Source organism: Spinacia oleracea, chromosome 4 (genome assembly GCF_020520425.1).
Source record: "Spinacia oleracea cultivar Varoflay chromosome 4, BTI_SOV_V1, whole genome shotgun sequence".
Lineage (NCBI taxonomy): Eukaryota > Viridiplantae > Streptophyta > Magnoliopsida > Caryophyllales > Amaranthaceae > Spinacia > Spinacia oleracea.
Genome location: NC_079490.1, coordinates 52451250 through 52470217, shown reverse-complemented (window position 1 = coordinate 52470217; position 18968 = coordinate 52451250). Strand labels below are relative to the sequence as shown.

The 18968-nt window shown below is 34.4% G+C and overlaps 1 protein-coding gene across 1 annotated transcript; it reads left to right on the top strand.

Moving 5' to 3' along the window:
• The first annotated feature begins 1000 nt into the window (after nucleotides 1-1000).
• Nucleotides 1001-2649, top strand: LOC110791130 (uncharacterized). The gene is made up of 7 exons (XM_056841730.1): nucleotides 1001-1013; nucleotides 1158-1182; nucleotides 1537-1592; nucleotides 1708-1946; nucleotides 2059-2262; nucleotides 2340-2432; nucleotides 2524-2649. The coding sequence occupies exons 1-7, from the start codon at nucleotides 1001-1003 to the stop codon at nucleotides 2647-2649; spliced, it is 756 nt and encodes a 251-aa protein (XP_056697708.1).
• Nucleotides 2650-18968: the final 16319 nt, after the last annotated feature.

The window sequence follows — 18968 nt, the reverse complement described above, 5'->3', positions numbered from 1 at the left end:
ACTTTATTTCCGCACCTACTATTTTTGTTTATTCCCTCCTATTATTTTCCCAAAATTTCAAAACCTGACCACACATTTAATTTTCGGTAAAAAAAAAAGAAAAGAAAATTAAAACACAAACACTGCCAAAAGAAAATCTCCAATTATCCAAGAGAGAGAGACTTGAGAGAAAATAGGATCGAGTTTTAGGATTTCCTCAAAATTTTGGCAAATTCTAACTATTTGGTCTGGAATTCGCAATTAGGTTGGACATTAATCGAATTTCTTGGGCTGCGACATTCTCTCACGTCGCTTGATTGCTGTTCATCGAGCAGGAGGGTTGATTTGGGCTTCGCATAATAGTTCGAACAGGAGGGTCTAGAATTCACGGTATGTATTTTGTGTTTTTTAGGGTTCTTCATAGTTGATTATTGAAGCTTATTCTGTAAATTTTTGATATTTGATTTAGTTTACTGAACTTTGATGATGGAAGGCAGAATAGTAGTGATATTTGATAAATCTGTGATATTTGATTTGTGAGCCAATTTGTGATATTCTTAGTTTACTAAATTTGTGATATTTGATTTAGTTTACTAAACTTTGATTGAAGGCTAGCTTTTGAGCACCAGTGAGAATTGAGAAGACTGGTTATTAGTTGAGATTAATACCCCTTAATTTTCCCCCAAATTCCCAAATTAATTAGAAAGGGGTATGTTGTTATGGATATCAGAGGAAGGGGGAATGTTGTTTACTCAGTATTGGGATATTCTGGAAAAAAATGTTGATAATAAAAGGGTCATATTTTGGAGTTTCATTTCCATTTCTTGCTGAACTTTTTCACAACTCGAAAGCTGTTGTTTGAGTTCTTCTGCCTCCCTCCTTGAAGCATCCAAGTTAGAGTTTGTAAACGATGCCTCAATCTTAACACAAGCAATCTGTCTCTCAAGCTCTGTAATTCTTGTGTCAATGGCAGTAGAAAATTCTGCACCCATGTTAGAAAATATAAATTTCGGCGAAAGAAATGAGATATAGAGGTACAGGAAGACTGAAATAAATCAATGAAGTATAATATGATGATCTTAAGCTAAAACCTGTTTTATTTAGGGAATAACAGTTAACTTGATGATAATCTATTCTTGGCTTGTGCATGTATTAATTCATTTTTGTTCCTCATACAGAATATTCTTGGAAAAAGCATGTAGGGTCAGTAAAGAATCTTTAAGTCTGTAGCTTTGGATAGGAAAGTTTGCAGCAAGTAATGAAGAGAATAAACTTAGCTTCAAGCAGGAAATTAGCAAAACATACATAATCAATCCAACCTCCAATCATATATTGGTTCCCTTTCTACTCAAATCACACCAAAGCATAATCAATGCAACCTCAATGAATGTAAACAATTACAAAGAATACAAAATGTGGAAAAAATCTCAAAAAAGTTTAACTTTCCAAGCATCAAAGTATCACATTCTGAAATGAAAAATCTAAACAGTAAAAATCTAAACAGTAAATAAGAGCTGATAATGATGATGATGTACAACTGAATAATAATGATGCTAGATATGACCTTGGATTTGAATTAGAATTGGAGACAATAGCTGAAAACGAAAAGGAAGGTATGAGTTCTCATTTACATTTGTGAAGTCATTTATAATTTATGAGTCAATTAGTAAACCTGTAACTTAGTAGCATACTGAATATATACTTGAATTAATATTTGAACTAAAACAGCTCCTAAGAAGAAGCATCGAGGGCCAACAAAGCTTACACAAGTTCATGCGCGTACAAGAGAAGAACGCCAATATATTATTCTGAACTTGTTTGGCCAACCAGTAGGACCTACAAAGGAAATTTTTGAAGAGTTTAAGTTTTTCCTCGGAACTTTGGGGAAGGATTCTGAGCTTGCGCCACTTAATTATGTCAATTTTCGAGGTCTGCCCACACATGACAAAATATGGGATTATGTTTTGGTATGTTGTAATATTGTTGTTTTGCACAAGTTTGGTAGTGATATTCGTTGATATTTTTTGAAATATTATGACCTTCGTATACTACTAATGGTCACTTTAATGATTGGTATAGGAAAAATATATAGTTCCTGAAGCCGGAAGAAAATATGCAAAGGAGGCTGTCAATACAAGTTGGCGTAGTTATAAATGCAGATTTAAGAAGAATCATTTCTATGCATATGCCACTGATGAGTTAAGATGGGAGAATAAACCAGACACTATTTCAGTACCTCAGTTTCAAGACCTCTTGAATTACTGGAAATGTGAAAAAGTTGAGGTATTTAATGAAATTTCCTTATATGTTCATGTAATAATGGGTGTTAGTAGTTGTAACTTATTGTTTTTATCTCATAGGAAGAAAGTAAGACCAACAGAGAAAATCGTTTGTTGTTAAATGATATGCACACGATGGGCCGTAAGGGGTTTGCAATTTTACGTCATGAATTGGTAACAACTTATTCTCATTTCTAGTAAGTTTCTTATATTTTGGTGCTGCGTGTTAGAGGTTACTTATATATGTTATTGTGCTTTTTAATAGCAAGAGCAGGACCCGGATAAGCAAGAACCTTCTCAAGCAAAGGTCTACAAAGAATCAAGGAAAAGAGTTACAGGGAGAACATACCTTACCAACCCTGAGAAAATCGAAGAGAATATTGTAAGTTAACAAGTGCATTTTAACATATTTGCATAGTTTTTATAATATAGTAAGAGAATGAATTAAAGTTCCATAAATAGGCAAAAATAGATGCTTTAGAGTCCAACCAAGACGGAGAAGGAGGGAGCAACTCCAAAGACCTTATCTCTGAAGTGATACAAGGTCCCAAAAGCAAAAGCAAAAGTCGCGTACCACTTTACGGAAAAGGTGTGACAAAGAGTGACTTGAAGAAAAAGGAAAAAAAAATCAGGATTCTTGATTCCGGAAGAGTTCTTGCAGAGTATGAAAACAGAGTTGGTGCATCAACTTGCACCCCACGTTGTGTCTATGATTGTATCTCAACTTCAAGAAGCTAATCCCGAGATAAATATAGTTATTCCTGATTTTGTGACTCCATCGACTCCAAAGGATGCTGCCAGTGCGCCGCGTGTCAGTGAGCAAAATGGGCAGTCTGGTGGGACAAGTAGGACAATTAACCAGGTAAAATATTTGTTTTGGCACTATATTATGTTGCATTGTCTCCTTATTCAGATAACATAATTAAATACATGCAGTTTGTGTTTCTCTCAGAAAATACATTCTCAGTTCTCCCTACTCCACTAAAAATGGTTTTAACATTAACATGGGGAGCTACTTGGATGTGGATACTCTGATCCGTATGACCAGCAAACCACTACCTGAATAGCAAACATTAACATGGTCATCCTCGGGCTTAGTTATTCTTTGGTTTTGGTTTTGTTTTTGGTTAATTAGCTTGGATTTAGTTTGTTGCCTTTGATTCTGGTTCAGTGGTTTGGTCTTGGTTTCTGGAATATGGCATGATTCTGGGTTTGTTGCGTTAAATTCTGGTTCGCTCAGGCCAACCTGTTGTTGTTGTGCAAGCCTTTTAGTTTGTTCCACCAATTTTTTAATAGGTTCATTTATAATAAGTATAACGGTAGTGTTGGAGAATGGAGATAGACCCCCCACCTTCAGTCTTCACTCTTCAGATGACCCACTCATAAACTCTAATAACAAGCTTCAAAAGCACATTGTAGCAATGAATTATGTAAGTAGTTTTATCATAAAGATTGCATAATACTAATAGACCTGAATGTTATAACCCCGCAAGGAAAAACCCTTTGACAACATTAAGAAACCTTATTTGTCAATTGTCATTGACAAAAGCATTGATATTTTTTGTTATCATATACTGCTCATCTATGATTACTTCAGCCAAAAATAAGATCACTCAGAGCAACATCAATCACATACTATAGAGATAACTGTGGTTATAATGAACTGAAAATTAGTAATTCCAAATGCTTTTCCTCTTTTTATTCTTTCCTTTCTTTTGCATGATTATTAATTTAATACTAGGAGGTAATTGGATTTACCAACAGTCAACATAGAACATACAAGAAAAGATAAAACATGTGGATATTTCTTTAACAATCTTGCAGCATATAATAGTTTCTATATCATATTCTTAGACACAAATAACTATTCTCTCCCTGACTAGTGTACAAGCTGCCTGATTGGTGCAGCTGTTGCACTCATCTGATACATTGTATCTTTGTTGTTGTTGTGTTGTACTGCTGCAGTGATGCTGGCTCGCTGTGTTCTTGCTTTGCTGACTGCTTGCTCTAATGCTCTGCTGACTATTTGCTCTACTAACTGCTTGCTCTACTGGTTGTTGCTGACTGCTTGCTCTGCTAACTGCTGTGTGCTCTACTGCTATGCTCTGTTGCGTGCTCTCCTGTGTCCACTGCATTTTTTATTTGAAGTAGTTGTGTCTATTATTACAATCTTGCTCCGGTTTTTGAGAATTATTATTCATCTTTGATCTTCTAATTGCCCCACATTCAACACTTTTTGGATTTAAACTTGTACCATCTTTAATTTGTGCCCATTCGTGATTTAAACTTGCAGGAGCATGGTGAGCTAAATGGAGAAGAAATGTAGATTTAACAATGAGACGGTCGAGGCTTTTGTTTGTTTTAGGCCATTTTGGGATTTCTAGTAACGTTGAATTTGTTTATATAGATTTTAATTTATGTACTTTTGTCATTAAAAACACTAAATTAATTAGTGAACAACTATTTTGTAATGCATGTGTCCTATACGGGCACTGATATATATTGTAATATTACTCTTTTAAGTCAATGAAAATCTTTTGTTATTGGCCTCCATTCTTAAATTATTAATATTATTATTGTTATTATTAATATTATTATTATTATTATTATTATTATTATTATTATTATAAGCTGTTGCATTAGGTGCCCAAAAGTGTTTTTTTGACAAAAAATTACCGTTGCATTAGGGAAGGGGCGTTGCATTATTTCATTAAGCCATTGTAGGTACCCGTCGCATTAGCTAGAATTACCCGTCGCATTAGTTAAACTTACCCGTCGCATTAGCTAAATTAACCGTCGTATTAGCTAAATAACTAATGCGACACCTCATATGAGACCCGTCGCATTAGATGGAAATCTAATGCAACGGTATCAATTTACCGTCGCATCAGGTAAATAAACGTCGCATTAGACCTAATGAAACGCCACCGGATGCAAGGGTCATTTGGCGTCGCATTAGGTCTAATGCGACGGATTTTGATGCCTAATGCAACGATTTTAGGCGTTGCATCTGATAAGAAATGTAGTAGTGTTTGGTAGAATATAGACATGCATATTACAATAGTAGGGAAATTAAAATGTAGCGGCAAGTGGAAAATGCAGAGCTATTGATAATATGTATAATTGTGCATGTAGGCTTAGAAGTAATTTTGTGTAATTTGATTTTCAATGTATAATTCTGTCCAAGTTATGATATTTTTATTTTTATTTTCATATTGTGTAACTATGTAGAATTCGATCTTCCTTGGCTAAAATATGTTTTTTTTTTTTGAAGTTAAAATATGTAACGTTGTCATTTTGTACCATAGATTTGTCATGAAATTTGAAAGTGAATTATTGTTCTAAATTATTTTCTTATTCTTTCATGTCCATTAATTACCCTTTATTATGGTTATTTCCAATTTAGTCTCCCCATTAATTGTGTGATGGGTGATTTTGCTGATTTATTAATTATTTTATTTACTAAGTTTCCTTAAATAACAAAACATGAGAGGTGAGGATTGGGGTTTTGGAGCTCTCACATTCATCACCACTCTGCATTAATAATATAGATACCCACACATGTCATTGAAGCGTGCACTCATAAATTTAGCTTATTATTAGCTATAACTATGTAACTGTAGATTTTAATGCCCCCCTATAAATACTACTCCATCTCTTTCTTTTTAAATGTATCACTTTGACCGTCACACTTGTCATTGCATCATTATGACCATTAATCATCTTTTATTTCCTATTTCTAAAAATTATATAAAGTTGTTATGATGAAAATAAGCATTGTATTATAGATTAAATTTTAGAACACCACGGAAAAAAAAATTCTCTCTCTGCGATGAAGGCTGACGCACGTTAAGGTATTTTGCTAACGTGTACCTACCATTGCCATGACGAGGAAGAAGAAATCTCAGAGGAACGAAGTGAAAGAGGTGACGGAGGAAGCTTCTGCTTTGCTCCATACTGAAGTATCTAGACCTAAAAACCAAAACCAACTGAGAAAACTCATACCCAGAAATAATGATGTTGCCCAAACTGAGATGGTGGTGCCGATGGTGGTTCCGCCTCACCCGAGTAACGGACCACCGTCGCCGGAGTTAATGGAAGCCATTAAAGCACACCATGACTCGATTTATCAGCAATTTTCGACTCCTACTGTGGATCCTTCAATCCCAGCTCGACCCTCTATGGTGAATGTGATGACAGATGTGTTGGAGGGAAGTCAGAAGGGAGAGACTGCGTTGGCAAAGATGCGTGAGTTGATGAAAAATGTGAATGCTGCTTTGGGCTTAACAAGTTATCCTGGGAATCCTGTGGTGAGATCTGGTATTGTTTTGCCTGAAACAGAGCAACTCCGTACAGAAGGGGATGAGCATGTTAACCCCCCTCTAGCTCAGCGGAAACTGGAGTTAGAAGGCCCTTGGATTAATCTGTTCAAGCCATCAAAACTTGCTGCGAAAGGTACATTCTTATCATTCATTGCTCCCACTATTTCTGAAGGATCCCCTGTTGCAATTTTGGATAAAAATGATATGGCTAGAATGGCTACTAAGTGGGATTCTGCTATTATTATGTATGTGGTGGGGGATTTGCCATCTATTGGTGCCATTATTAGATACATTGCTAAGGAATGGAGCTTTGTTAGCAAGCCTCAGGTATTTCTTCATGATGAAGGATACTTTATAGTTAGATTTGATTCTCAAAAGGAGAGAGATACAGTTGTGCTTGCTGGACCTCACACCTTCTTTGGGAAGCCTTGTATTGTGAAGCCTTGGTCTGATACCTTTAGCTTTCAGCAGGAGGTTTTAAGAGTAGTCCCTATTTGGGTGAAACTCCCTAACCTTCCATTGTCATGTTGGGGATCTGACTCTTTGAGCAGAATTGGTAGTTTGATAGGGGCCCCTTTGTATGCTGATGAATGTACAACTAATCAACAAAGAATCTCCTTTGCTAGGATTCTTGTTGAGGTAGATGTTACTAAAGATCTTCCAAAAAGTGTGACTATTCAGAATGATGAAGGGTTTTCCATCTCTTAGAAGGTTGTTTATGAGTGGCTGCCCCCTTTTTGCAAAGAATGCAAGGTTGTTGGTCATGTTTGTGGTGTTGGGGCTAAACCTACTACTAGATATAAGCCTGCTTCTTATGCTAAGAAGAAAGTGAATCAGGTTTGGAGGCCCAAACAAGTACATCAGAAAGATGGTAATGATGATTCCAATGTTCAGCTGCACTCTGAAGTTCAAAATGATCATGCTGATGACTTGAGACCAGAACTTGATATGCCTATTACACCCAGTATACCCATTCAAGATGATGGTTGGAGAGTGGTTTCAACAAGGAAAGGCAATACTAGAAGTCCTGTGAGAAATATAGGGTTGGCTCAAGTGCAAACAGTTCATGTTAATGGGGCTAGTGATAGTGGTGAAGGTGGAGTTGTGAGGGGGGGGGGGCACAACTGCTGTTACATGAATATTTGTGCATGGAATGTCAGAGGTATGAATGACCCCTCTAAAGTAGTAGAAATAAAGAGATTTTTGATGCAAAAGAATGTTTCAGTAGTTGCTCTAATTGAAACAAAAATAAAAGAAGGCAATATGAAGAAGATTCAGAATAAGTTTGGCTCTGGGTGGAAATGGGAAGCTAACTATGCCCATTCTCCTAGGGGTAGAATTTGGTTTGGATGGAAGCATGCTTTGGTTAATGTCATTGTTGTTACTGTTACTGATCAGTTGATTCATTGCTCATTGGTGGACAAAAGTGGGGACTTCAGTACCTTTATTACTATGATTTATGGTTTGCATACAGTGGAGACTAGGAAACCTTTGTGGGCAAGATTGTGCCAGTTGCAGCTTTTAGTTAATGGACCCTGGCTTCTTATGGGTGACTTTAACTCTACTTTGTATTCTGGTGATAGGCATAATGGTAATCCTGTTACTGAAGCTGAAACTACAGATTTTGATGCTTGTTTGGAGACCACAGGCCTTACTGAGCTCAAGAGTTGTGGCCATTTTTACTCCTGGAGTAACAAAGGTCAGGGAGAAAGAAGAATTTCCTCAAGAATTGATAGAGCTTTGGGAAATCATGAATGGCATATTAATCATACAGATGCAGTTGTGGATTATTTGAACCCAGGAATTTCTGATCACTCTCCTTTGTTGTTGTCTTGCAAGTGTTCCAGAACTGGTGGAGGGAGACCCTTCAAATTCTTCAATTATATGGCTGATCATAGTCTATTTCTGGATACAGTGAAAAAAGGTTGGGCAATGGAGTGCCATGGATCTGCTATGGCTAAGATTTGGGCAAAACTGAAAAAGGTTAAGAATGGCCTTAAGGAGCTGCATCAGCAGGAATTTGCTAGACTTGAGGATAGAATTGAAAAGATTAGAGAAGAGTTGAAGGTGGTGCAAAATCAATTAGCTGTTGACCATCTTGATGCAGATTTGCATGAATCAGAGAAGGAACTTGTGGTGAAATTGAAGAAATTCTTAGGTGTTCAGGAGATTGCATATAGGCAAAAATCTAGAGTTCAATGGCTTCATGCTTGTGATTCTAATACAAAATTTTTCTTCAGTGCAATGAAGGAGAGGTATAGCAGGAATAGTATTGATGTTATTTATGATGGCCATGGGACAAAACTGATAAAATCAGATAAGATCAAGAATGAAATTAGTTCCTTTTATAAGGAACTCATAGGCACTGCTGCTACAAGTTTGACTGGCATTGATATTCAAGTGGTTAGAAGTGGAAAACAACTCTCTGCTGAGGCAGCTGATAGGTTGGTTCAACCTGTTACTCATTCTGAAATTGATGATGCTATTAGAGGTATTGATGTTAACAAGGCCCCTGGATTAGATGGCTTCAATAGCTTATTTTTTCTCAAATCTTGGGAGGTAATCAAGGATGATGTGTATGCAGCAGTGGAAGAATTCTTCTCCACAGGTGTTCTGTTGAAGCAAGTGAACAACACTTCTGTAACCTTGATTCCAAAGGTGCCTAATGCTTCTAGTGTGAAAGATTTTCGACCAATTGCATGTTGCTCTGTGGTTTACAAAATAATCTCTAAGATCTTGACCTCTAGATTGCAAGGTGTGATTGGTAGTGTGGTGAATTGTGCTCAAGCTGGGTTTATTCCTGGCAGAAATATTTCTGATAATATTTTACTGGCTTGTGAGCTAGTTAAGTGTTATTCTAGGAAGCATATTTCTCCAAGATGCATGATTAAGGTGGATCTCAAGAAGCCTTATGATTCCATTGAGTAGCCTTTTTTACAAGCTATGCTGTGTGAACTGGGTTTTCCCTCAAGGTTCATAGGTTGGATCATGCAATGCCTCAAAACTGTCTCTTATTCTATCTTGGTCAATGGTGTTCCCACTACTCCCATTCCTGCAAAAAAAGGCTTAAGACAAGGATATCCCATTTCTCCTTATCTGTTTGCCCTTGGAATGGAGTATTTGTCAAGGTGTCTTGCAACTCTGAGTTCATATTCTAAATTCAAGTTTCATCCCAGGTGTAAGAAGGTGGATCTCACTCACATGATGTTTGCAGATGATTTGCTGCTGTTTGCTAGGGGTGATATGAATTTTGTTACTTCTATCTTCTCGGCTTTTAGTAAATTCTCTGCTGCTTCTGGTCTTCAAGCAAATCTTCAGAAAAGTGAAGTCTACATTGCTGGTGTGACTACAGATGTTGCTGATCAGATTGATGAGTCTTTAGGCATCATCAAAGGTAGCTTTCCTGTGAAATATCTAGGGGTACGTATAGTACATAATTGAGCTTATGTAACACGTGTTGGTAACACTTTTTGAAATGCAAGATTGCTAGATTTTTAAGTAACACTTTGGTAATATTTTTTATAAAATGTAAGACTCAAGGTAACACTTTTAACATAGGTAACATTTTCATGGTAACACTTTTAAAATAGGTAACAGTTTATGGTAACACTTTTAAAATAGGTAACAGCTTATGGTAACACTTTTTAAAATAGGTAACCTTTTATGGTAACACTAAGAAGTGTTACCTTATTTTTGAAGAAGCACTTTGAAAACACTTTGATATTAGGTAACACTTAATATTTGGTAACACTTTGATAGGTAACACTACTTTGTATTAAGTACACCTGTTCAACGGGCCTGGCAAAAATTAAACGGACCGGGTCGGGCCTTGCTTACAATATTTTTGCGTCGTGCCAGGTTGGATATTAAACGGGTTGTAATGGACTGGGCTTAATTTGAGTTTGTATGTATTTTAAATGAATAAAATTAAACGGGTCGGGTCGGGTCGGGTCGGGCCTGAAGGTAAAGGAATGAGCCCTTTAAAAAATGAGATGGATCTGGACTGCTAATGGCCCCCCAGCCCGTTAAACAGGTCTAGTATTAAGTAACAATCAAAAGGTCTTGCGCGCATAAGGTATACAATAACTTTATCGTACACCAAAATAACTTTTACCTAGTTTTTTGTAACTTTTACTATGTTTTGGTTAACTTTTATATTATGAAATTTGTTTTGATAGATTAACATTTTAAAAGGTTAAATGATTAATTTTTATACATTAATGATTTTGAAGAATTTTTTTTATTAAAATGAAAAAAGTTTATCAAGAAAAAATAGATAACTTTTACATATATAAGGGTAAGTTTAATGTATTTTGAGTCAACTTTTACTTTGGTGTACAATATTTATTGTATACCTCTTGTAAATAAGAATTTTTTTTTTTTTTTTTTTTGATAAATTGTAAATAAGAATTTGTGAGTAACAATAATACTTTTAAAATCATACGATCAAACTTACATTTAAATTTTTCGAGTGTTTAGTTGTTGACCACGTTTGTTTATAATTGTTGAGTCTTTTGTACTGCAACAAATTAGAGGAGCTTGGGCTGGGCCCAAAATAAATTGAAGTTTCAATTTGCCTTATTAGAAAAAATCAAAGAACAAAAGGTCGACAACAATTGTCTCAAAACATAAATGGCATCTCTCTTCTCCATTATCTCTTTGTTGGTTGCATATTCCATCTTCAATACATGGCCAACCACTGCTCCACCATCGCTAACAACATTCATCGGCCATCATAGGGTCAATTAAATCCAGAAACTTCGCATCAATGTCGCAACGCACTCTAGAAAACAAGGGCTCCGATATCTTTTTTTTTCAAACCCTAAATTATGTAAGTTCTATTCTCTCATAATTCTTATTTCAATAATTTAAGCTTTTAGAGTTTGATTTATTCACAACTGAAATTAGTTTTTCGTTAATCTAAATGGGTAATCAAAATGAAGGTGCGATATAAAAAAATTATCCGAAAAAGGGAAATCGATTTGGCCTGGTACTTGAAGAAATTGCGGGTTACAGAGAGCGCAGAAGTCGAATTCTTGTGATATTTGTTAAAATTTGATACTCAAGTTAGTGTTTTCTTCGATTAAACACGTAGATGCTGAAATGGAAATTTTTGTCTTATAATCGCCTGTCTTGTTGCAATTAGATTTTGATTTTCTTGAATTTGTAGTTAATTAGGGAATAACCGGATTAATGGGGGTGGTTTTAGAGTTTTATCATGTGCGTTTTTGTGTGTGATTAAGCTCACTTTATTGTAAACTGGTTGTTCTCACTATTTGATGTTAGAGCGCTTATCATCCATAGTAAGGTGACGCCTAAATATTTTAGTTGTACCTAACTACTTTACAGTAAACTTGTTGTTCTTAACAACTTCTACAGCAACTTGCCTTGTTATTTTACCCTTGTCATTACTAATAAAATGGGGCAAGTCTTTCTTTAGTCTTGGGAGGCGCAACCTCTGGCCTTGTGGGATGAAGTGAATACTGTTTATTACAATTACGCCCAACAACTAAACAGACTAGTGAAATGGGATAAATCTAAGATAAAAAAAGGGAGTCATTTTGAGCCATGAAAAGCTTTCGGAACATGTATCCTTTTGTTTGAAGACTATAATTTCAAGCTTTTAGAACTTTAATTTTTTTCTCAATGATAATTAGTTTTGTTTGTGTTAATAAAAAAGGAATGATCAGATCGGACAATGCGATAAGAAAATCATAAAAGGAAAAATCGAATTGGGTATTTGCAAAATTGCAAGAATCATGGTTTATAGAGCATATAAGTCACATTCTTTGGAATCTTTGATTAATTTTTATACTCTATGTAAGTGTTTGCTTCGATTAAATACGTAGATATTGAAATGAAAATCGTTGTGTTATAATCGTCTATATTGTTGCAGTTAGGTTTTTATTTGCTTGAATTCATGGTTAATTGAGGAATAACCAGATTAACAGGATTAATTCTTGTGTGTTTGTTTGTTTGTTTGGGATTAATCTCACTACTGTAAACCGGTTGTTCTCACAGTATTGTGTCAGAGTGCCGATGTTTAAGAAAAATGACATTTCGTTTATGATTTTGGAGTTTTTTGCATAAACATATGTTAGCTTTTCGGGGTTTTGCTTTTATTCTGAAATCTTGTTATTGGTTTTTTTTTTGTTGTTGTTGAAGTTGCAAGAGGAGAGTGTTAGGGTGTATACGTGTGTTTATATTTTAAAATAGGACAACAACAGGGCAGTGGTATTGGCAACGTTAGTTGTAGTTGTGGGTTGTTGTCTAGCTATGACTCTCATGGAATTTCTATGAAAAAAAGCCTTGATGTTACCCCTTTGAAATCTCAAGCGACGACTTCACTAGAATTGAATTTTTGTTTGGGTAATTAGATACTCATATTTTTCTTGGCAAGGTTATAACCAAGGGAGGTTTAGTTTCTAGCACATTGACATATATATGTTAAGGGAGAAGTTGTTAAGACAGCTCCTAGACTGATTTATTTCCGCTTACAGGTGTACTGGTCATAAGTTTACTTCATTATACCTGCTTTTCTTGGCTATAAGTTGTTGCTGGCGCTTTGCGAATTTAGGAATGAATGGTGAGTTTAGCTAACTCTTTTTCTGTCATTCTTCCACTATCTTTTCCTTTTTATGATATTAAGTTGCTCTTTTCTTGTCACTTCAAAAACCAACCAAGAGATGATTATGGCCCAAGGTGTCGATTTACTACCAGTAACTGCTACGCTACTAATGGAGAGGATCCCCAAAGCCTTCGTGTGATTGCTGGAGCAGTGGGTTTTAGATGTTTGATCTCAAGAAGTTTCAACTGTAGTTTCATCTTTTCTGGGCCTGCTAGTTCATGTTTGCAGGTTGGGTTTTTTGTGTGTGTTTTGATTGTTGGTCTACGTTGTTGTTGCTGAGTTCAAAGGAGCTTCATGGTTTTTTAATCCATATGGAGGAGGTCCAAACACGTACTGTATGATGTTGGCTTGAGGATCAGAGCATGTAATTCCTCTTTTATGCGTTTTCAGTTCCGAGGTGACAGTTTGGTGGTGTTTATTTTTGAGCGATTTGTTTACTCGGTCTCTATTTTGGTAGGTTTATTGTAGGGGTAGGTGCTGCTGTTTCTTGAGGTGCTGCTGTTGGTGAGGTGTTGTTGTTGCTTGGAGCTAGCTGCTGTTCCTTGAGGTGTTGTTGTTGGTGAGGTGTTGCTGTTGCTTGGAGCTAGCTGCTGTTGCATGGAGCTGTTGTCTGCTAGGAGCTTTATGATGCTGTCTGCTTGGAGATGTTGTCTATTGTTTCTGTTTGATTTTTCTTGGATGTACTACTGCAGGCTGGTGATTTAGGAAGTGTTGCGTTTTTCTTTTTTTTTTTGAATTTTGTGGTATAGGGACCGAAATTGATCTCGGCTGACTTTCTTTTTGTTTTGATTATTATATTGCTTAGCCAAACAAAACAATTGTTGTATGTGGATGTTTCTGTAACCAACTACATATGAAATTATATCGGTTTAACTTATTTTCTATTGTATATGTTAATTTCACATTGTACATGCAAATATTTTTTATATTTAAAAATATATATATATATATATATATATATATATATATATATATATATATATATATATATATATATATATATATATATATATATATATAAACCGATATATATATATATATATTGGGTATTTTAAATAAAATAATCGTAGTAGTAGTAGTAGTAATAATAATAAAATAATAATAATAATAATAATAATAATAAAAAGAAGAATGTTACCTATTAATTAACAAGGTGTTACATTAGTTTGCAAAAAGTGATCCATAATGTTAAATAAAGTGTTACTTTATGTCAAAAGATGATTGAAAAATGTTACCTAATAATCAACAAGGTGTTACATTAGTTCGAGAAAGTGATACATAATGTCGGATAAAGTGTTACTATATGATTGAAAAATGTTACTATAGATAAGTAAGTGTTACATAAGAAATAAAAGGTAACACTTTAAAAATGATACCAATGATATAAAAAAGTGTTACATAAGAGGGTCTATAGTAACACTTTTAAAAGTGTTACCATACGTTACCCAAAGTGTTACATAAGACCTTAGGGAACATGGGCGGATGTATCACCCACTAAAGTGTTACCTATTGTCTATAGTAACATTTTTACCACTTTATGTATCACTTTTTGGGTGTTACTTAAGGTTCATTATGTACTAGTGTACCTTTAACTACAAGAAAACTAAGTTACACTGAATGCAAGCCTCTTATTGAAAAAACAGTAGCAAGAATTAAGAGTTGGTCAGCTAGAATGCTTTCTTATGCTGGTAGGCTTCAACTGATTAAGTCAGTTCTCTTTGGTATTCAGCTGTATTGGTGCCAGATCTTTGTGTTACCAAAGAAAGTTATGAAAGAAGTCCACATAATTTGTAGAAGCTTTCTGTGGACTGGCTCTGAAGGTGGTTCAAGGAAAGCACCTGTTTCTTGGGAACAGATGTGCCTTCCTAAAAGCAATGGAGGGTGGAATTTGAAGGACCTTACAGTTTGGAACAAAGCAGCTATCATGAAGCATTGTTGGGCTTTGTCTATGAAACAAGATAGGCTGTGGGTTAGGTGGATCCACACCTATTATGTGAAACATAAAGATTTCTGGGCTATGCCAATTCCTAGTGGGCTTACTTGGTCACTAAGGAAAATCTGGCAGTGCAGAGATGACTTTATTCAAAGTGGTGGTGCAGATCAGTTTGTGAAAGCTGGGAAATTCAGAATTCAAAGATTGTACAGATATCTGCTGGTGAGTGGTGATCAAGTTGAATGGAGAAAAATTATCTGCAATAGTAGAGCTAGGCCCAAAAGTACCTTCATAGTCTGGCTTGCTGTGCAGAACAGGTTAGCTACCAAAGATAGACTTATCAGTTGGAACTTGCCTATCCAGGGCAGTTGTGGGCTGTGTCAGGTGCATGATGAAACATTGTGCCATCTCTTTTTAGAATGTAGCTAGTTATGCCAAGCAAACTTGGACAGCAGTGTTGCAGGAAATTGGTATAGCTAGGGGTTGCCTTTCTTGGCAGGAGGAAGTTAGATGGATTGCTAAGAAAAGTAGAAGTACCAGATTATGCCATATTAAATGTAGTGTTGCTTTCATTCAAACTGTGTATGCAATCTGGATTTAGAGGAATTCCAAGTTGTTTAGTGATAAACTGGAGCCTGTTCCAGTTGTAGTTAGACATGTTTTATTCTGTGTTGCTGGTAGAATTCAGTAGGGCTTTGTTTGCCTACTGAGGTGATTGGGGCTGTGTTGGTTTGTTGTCTGGTTTGCTTGTAATATCTCAATTTTGGTAATGAATACAATATCTATTTGCCAAAAAAAAAAAATTAAATAAATAAATAAATAAATTAAGCATTGTATTTATATTTGTGACTAATCAAACAACATTTTACATAATAACATTTTATTTTTATACATTAGTAAAATATCCAAGTCAAAGTTAGTACATAAATACTGTGAATGTTATAGTGATACATTTAAAAAGAAACAGATAGAATACATATATAATAATTATTTTTGTAAATGTAAATATCTTTATGTAGCTTTTTACAAAGATAGGGATATACATTTCTTAACTTGTAAATAAGAATAATAAACTACTTTTAATATAAACAATTAAGAAGCTGTGTCTTTAATGTTATATAAAGTACCTTAATTAATACTCCCTCCGTCCCATAATACTCGAAACGGTTTGATTTTTTTCACTATTCACATAATTCACTTTGACCCTGTTTTATTTCAAGTATATGAAAACAAATGTAAGTATATAATATATTGTTGGTTTCATCTTAATATATATTTTCAAAATATTAATATTTTATAAGTTTTTATAATGTGTGGTTAAAGATATTTGTGGTCAAAGTCGTACATTATATTAGCAAGCATGTCCAGTCAAAACGTTGCGGGTATTCCGGGACAGAAAGAGTAAATATGAGTAGTAAAAATTATAATTGTACATCGAGTCAACACGTGCATAGCACGTGTTATTGACTAGTATTTCATAAAAATTTCTACTTTTAACCAAATTAAAGGATCCCTTAGTAGAATACTAGTATAGTACTCGTGCGATGCACGGTTTATAATCTTGATATTAATTTTGCAGGAAATCTAAACTATAATTATAAACAATTATCATCAGAATAGAGTTTACAAATATTCTTCTAATTAAATTTAATCATGGATAGACATGTTATTATTGCCCCATTATCTGTCGTATTTATCTAAAACAGTAACACAGACATGCGTACGTAAATAAAATTAATTTCATCCCCGTTCATCACCCGTGTCATACATAAAGTTATATTTATCCAACCTTTACTTCAATAGTCATATCCACCATTTAATTACTCGATCACTAACACCTACTGAGTACTCAACCATCCACTTTATTCGGTTAAAGACGACTTCAATGCGGGGCGGGTGCGAGATGGTCTCTACACGTCTGTACCCACCTAAAATTTTATCTCCATCCTTGCTAAATACGAGGGGTATGGTACTCATCCCTATCTAAATATCTGCTTGGCAAGGTACAAAATAAAATACATTCTCGTTCCATCACCCACCTCAAACCCACCCCTAAACCCGATAATTTTTATTGTAAGAGCTTAGAATTGTAGAGCTTTATGATAGAGTATTTGTTAATTCGGTTGTCTGGTCAGAGTAATTAAGAAAATAAACATTTTATCTCTATGAAAAAAAACCCTAGGTTAATTGAAAAAAAAAATGTTGATATATACATAATCCCTTAGATGAAAGAACAGTTACGCGCACGGGTCCAATCTAAAATCCTTCATCGCCCAGTCACCAGCGGTGAATACATTTTATCTCCGTCATCCACCAAACTTTTCTCCATTCCCTCCCACTTGGGATGGATGTAGTGGGGGTCTTTCACAAACCCCCACCACTGACAATCTGACATCCCTATATTTCGTTAATAATCTACCTTATCTTTTCGATTAATATTTTGTATATATTGATATAAATTTATTTTTAAAATCTATTTTATTATTAGCTATAATGTTGGTATTTTTTTTTTAAAGTGACTATATGTATTAGGATGGGGAGAATGTTTTCAAAGTCAATAAATTCAAACACGCTCCATCACCAAGTTAGGTACACGTACTGCTATCCTTATACCCGTCCACCAACATCAATTCTCTATTTATTATTCAACATTATCCAACTATCTATGTTTAATTTCTTTTTCAACCGAATCTAAAATCCAAAGCAACCTCATCACCAAGGTGATCTACTATTTAAGTACCAAAATGTTAGCTTTGGATTAAACATTATATAAAAGTGATCTTAAAAGCTTTTACATTAACATATTAACAATATATTTAGTTACAATCTTATTTATAATAACTCGTTATAAATCTTTATAAGATACTTATATACTATTATAAAGTCTTTTATGGAGTTACAAATTTTAAATTATCTCTGCCCCACTACCTCAAGAAGTCCACCCATTGTGTCCGACCAAAGATTCGTTTTACCTATCACCTTTTAACTTATAGGTGGGTAAATATGTATAAGGTGAGTATGGAACCTTAAACTCAATCTTCACATGCATACAACCATATTGAGTTCTTTTTTCCTTATTTTTCTGCGCTATCCATCTAGCTAGGATGGATGTGAGACAAACATAAATACAATTTTTATACCGTGCATATATATATATATATATATATATATATATATATATATATATATATATATATATATATATATATATATATATATATATATATAACGAAATTATTTTATACCTTGCATATCTTATTTTTGTACCGTGAACATCTTGTAAGCATGTCGTGAAAAAACACAACTATACATAGCTAGGTTTTTTATATATTTTTTCACTTACTCATAAAACTGTTGTAACTTGTTTTATACGTAGTATTATAAGTTTAAAACTTTTCTAGAAAATAGTATAAATTTGATAGTGAAATACATAGTACAGTTAAACAATATATAGATTAAATTAACTTTTCTTTTCCCGAAAGCTACGTAGAATTATCGAATGTAATAAAATATCATATTTAATAGTTGTAATATTACTCGAATCTATTTATTAATATGTTAGTCCAATATATGAGATAATGTACATTCTTAGTTATATTTGGTCTCTTTTAGTATAGTATAAATTTGCTAGTTACGTAGTACAGTTAAATAGTATATAGATTAATTCGCTTTTGTTTTCTAGGAATCTACGTAGAATTATCGATTGTAATAGAATATTAGATTTAATAGTTGTAATATCGAATCTAATTTATTAATATGTTAGTTAGTCCAATATATGAGACAAAGCACATACTTAGTTATATTTGGTCTCGTTTAGTATGGTATAA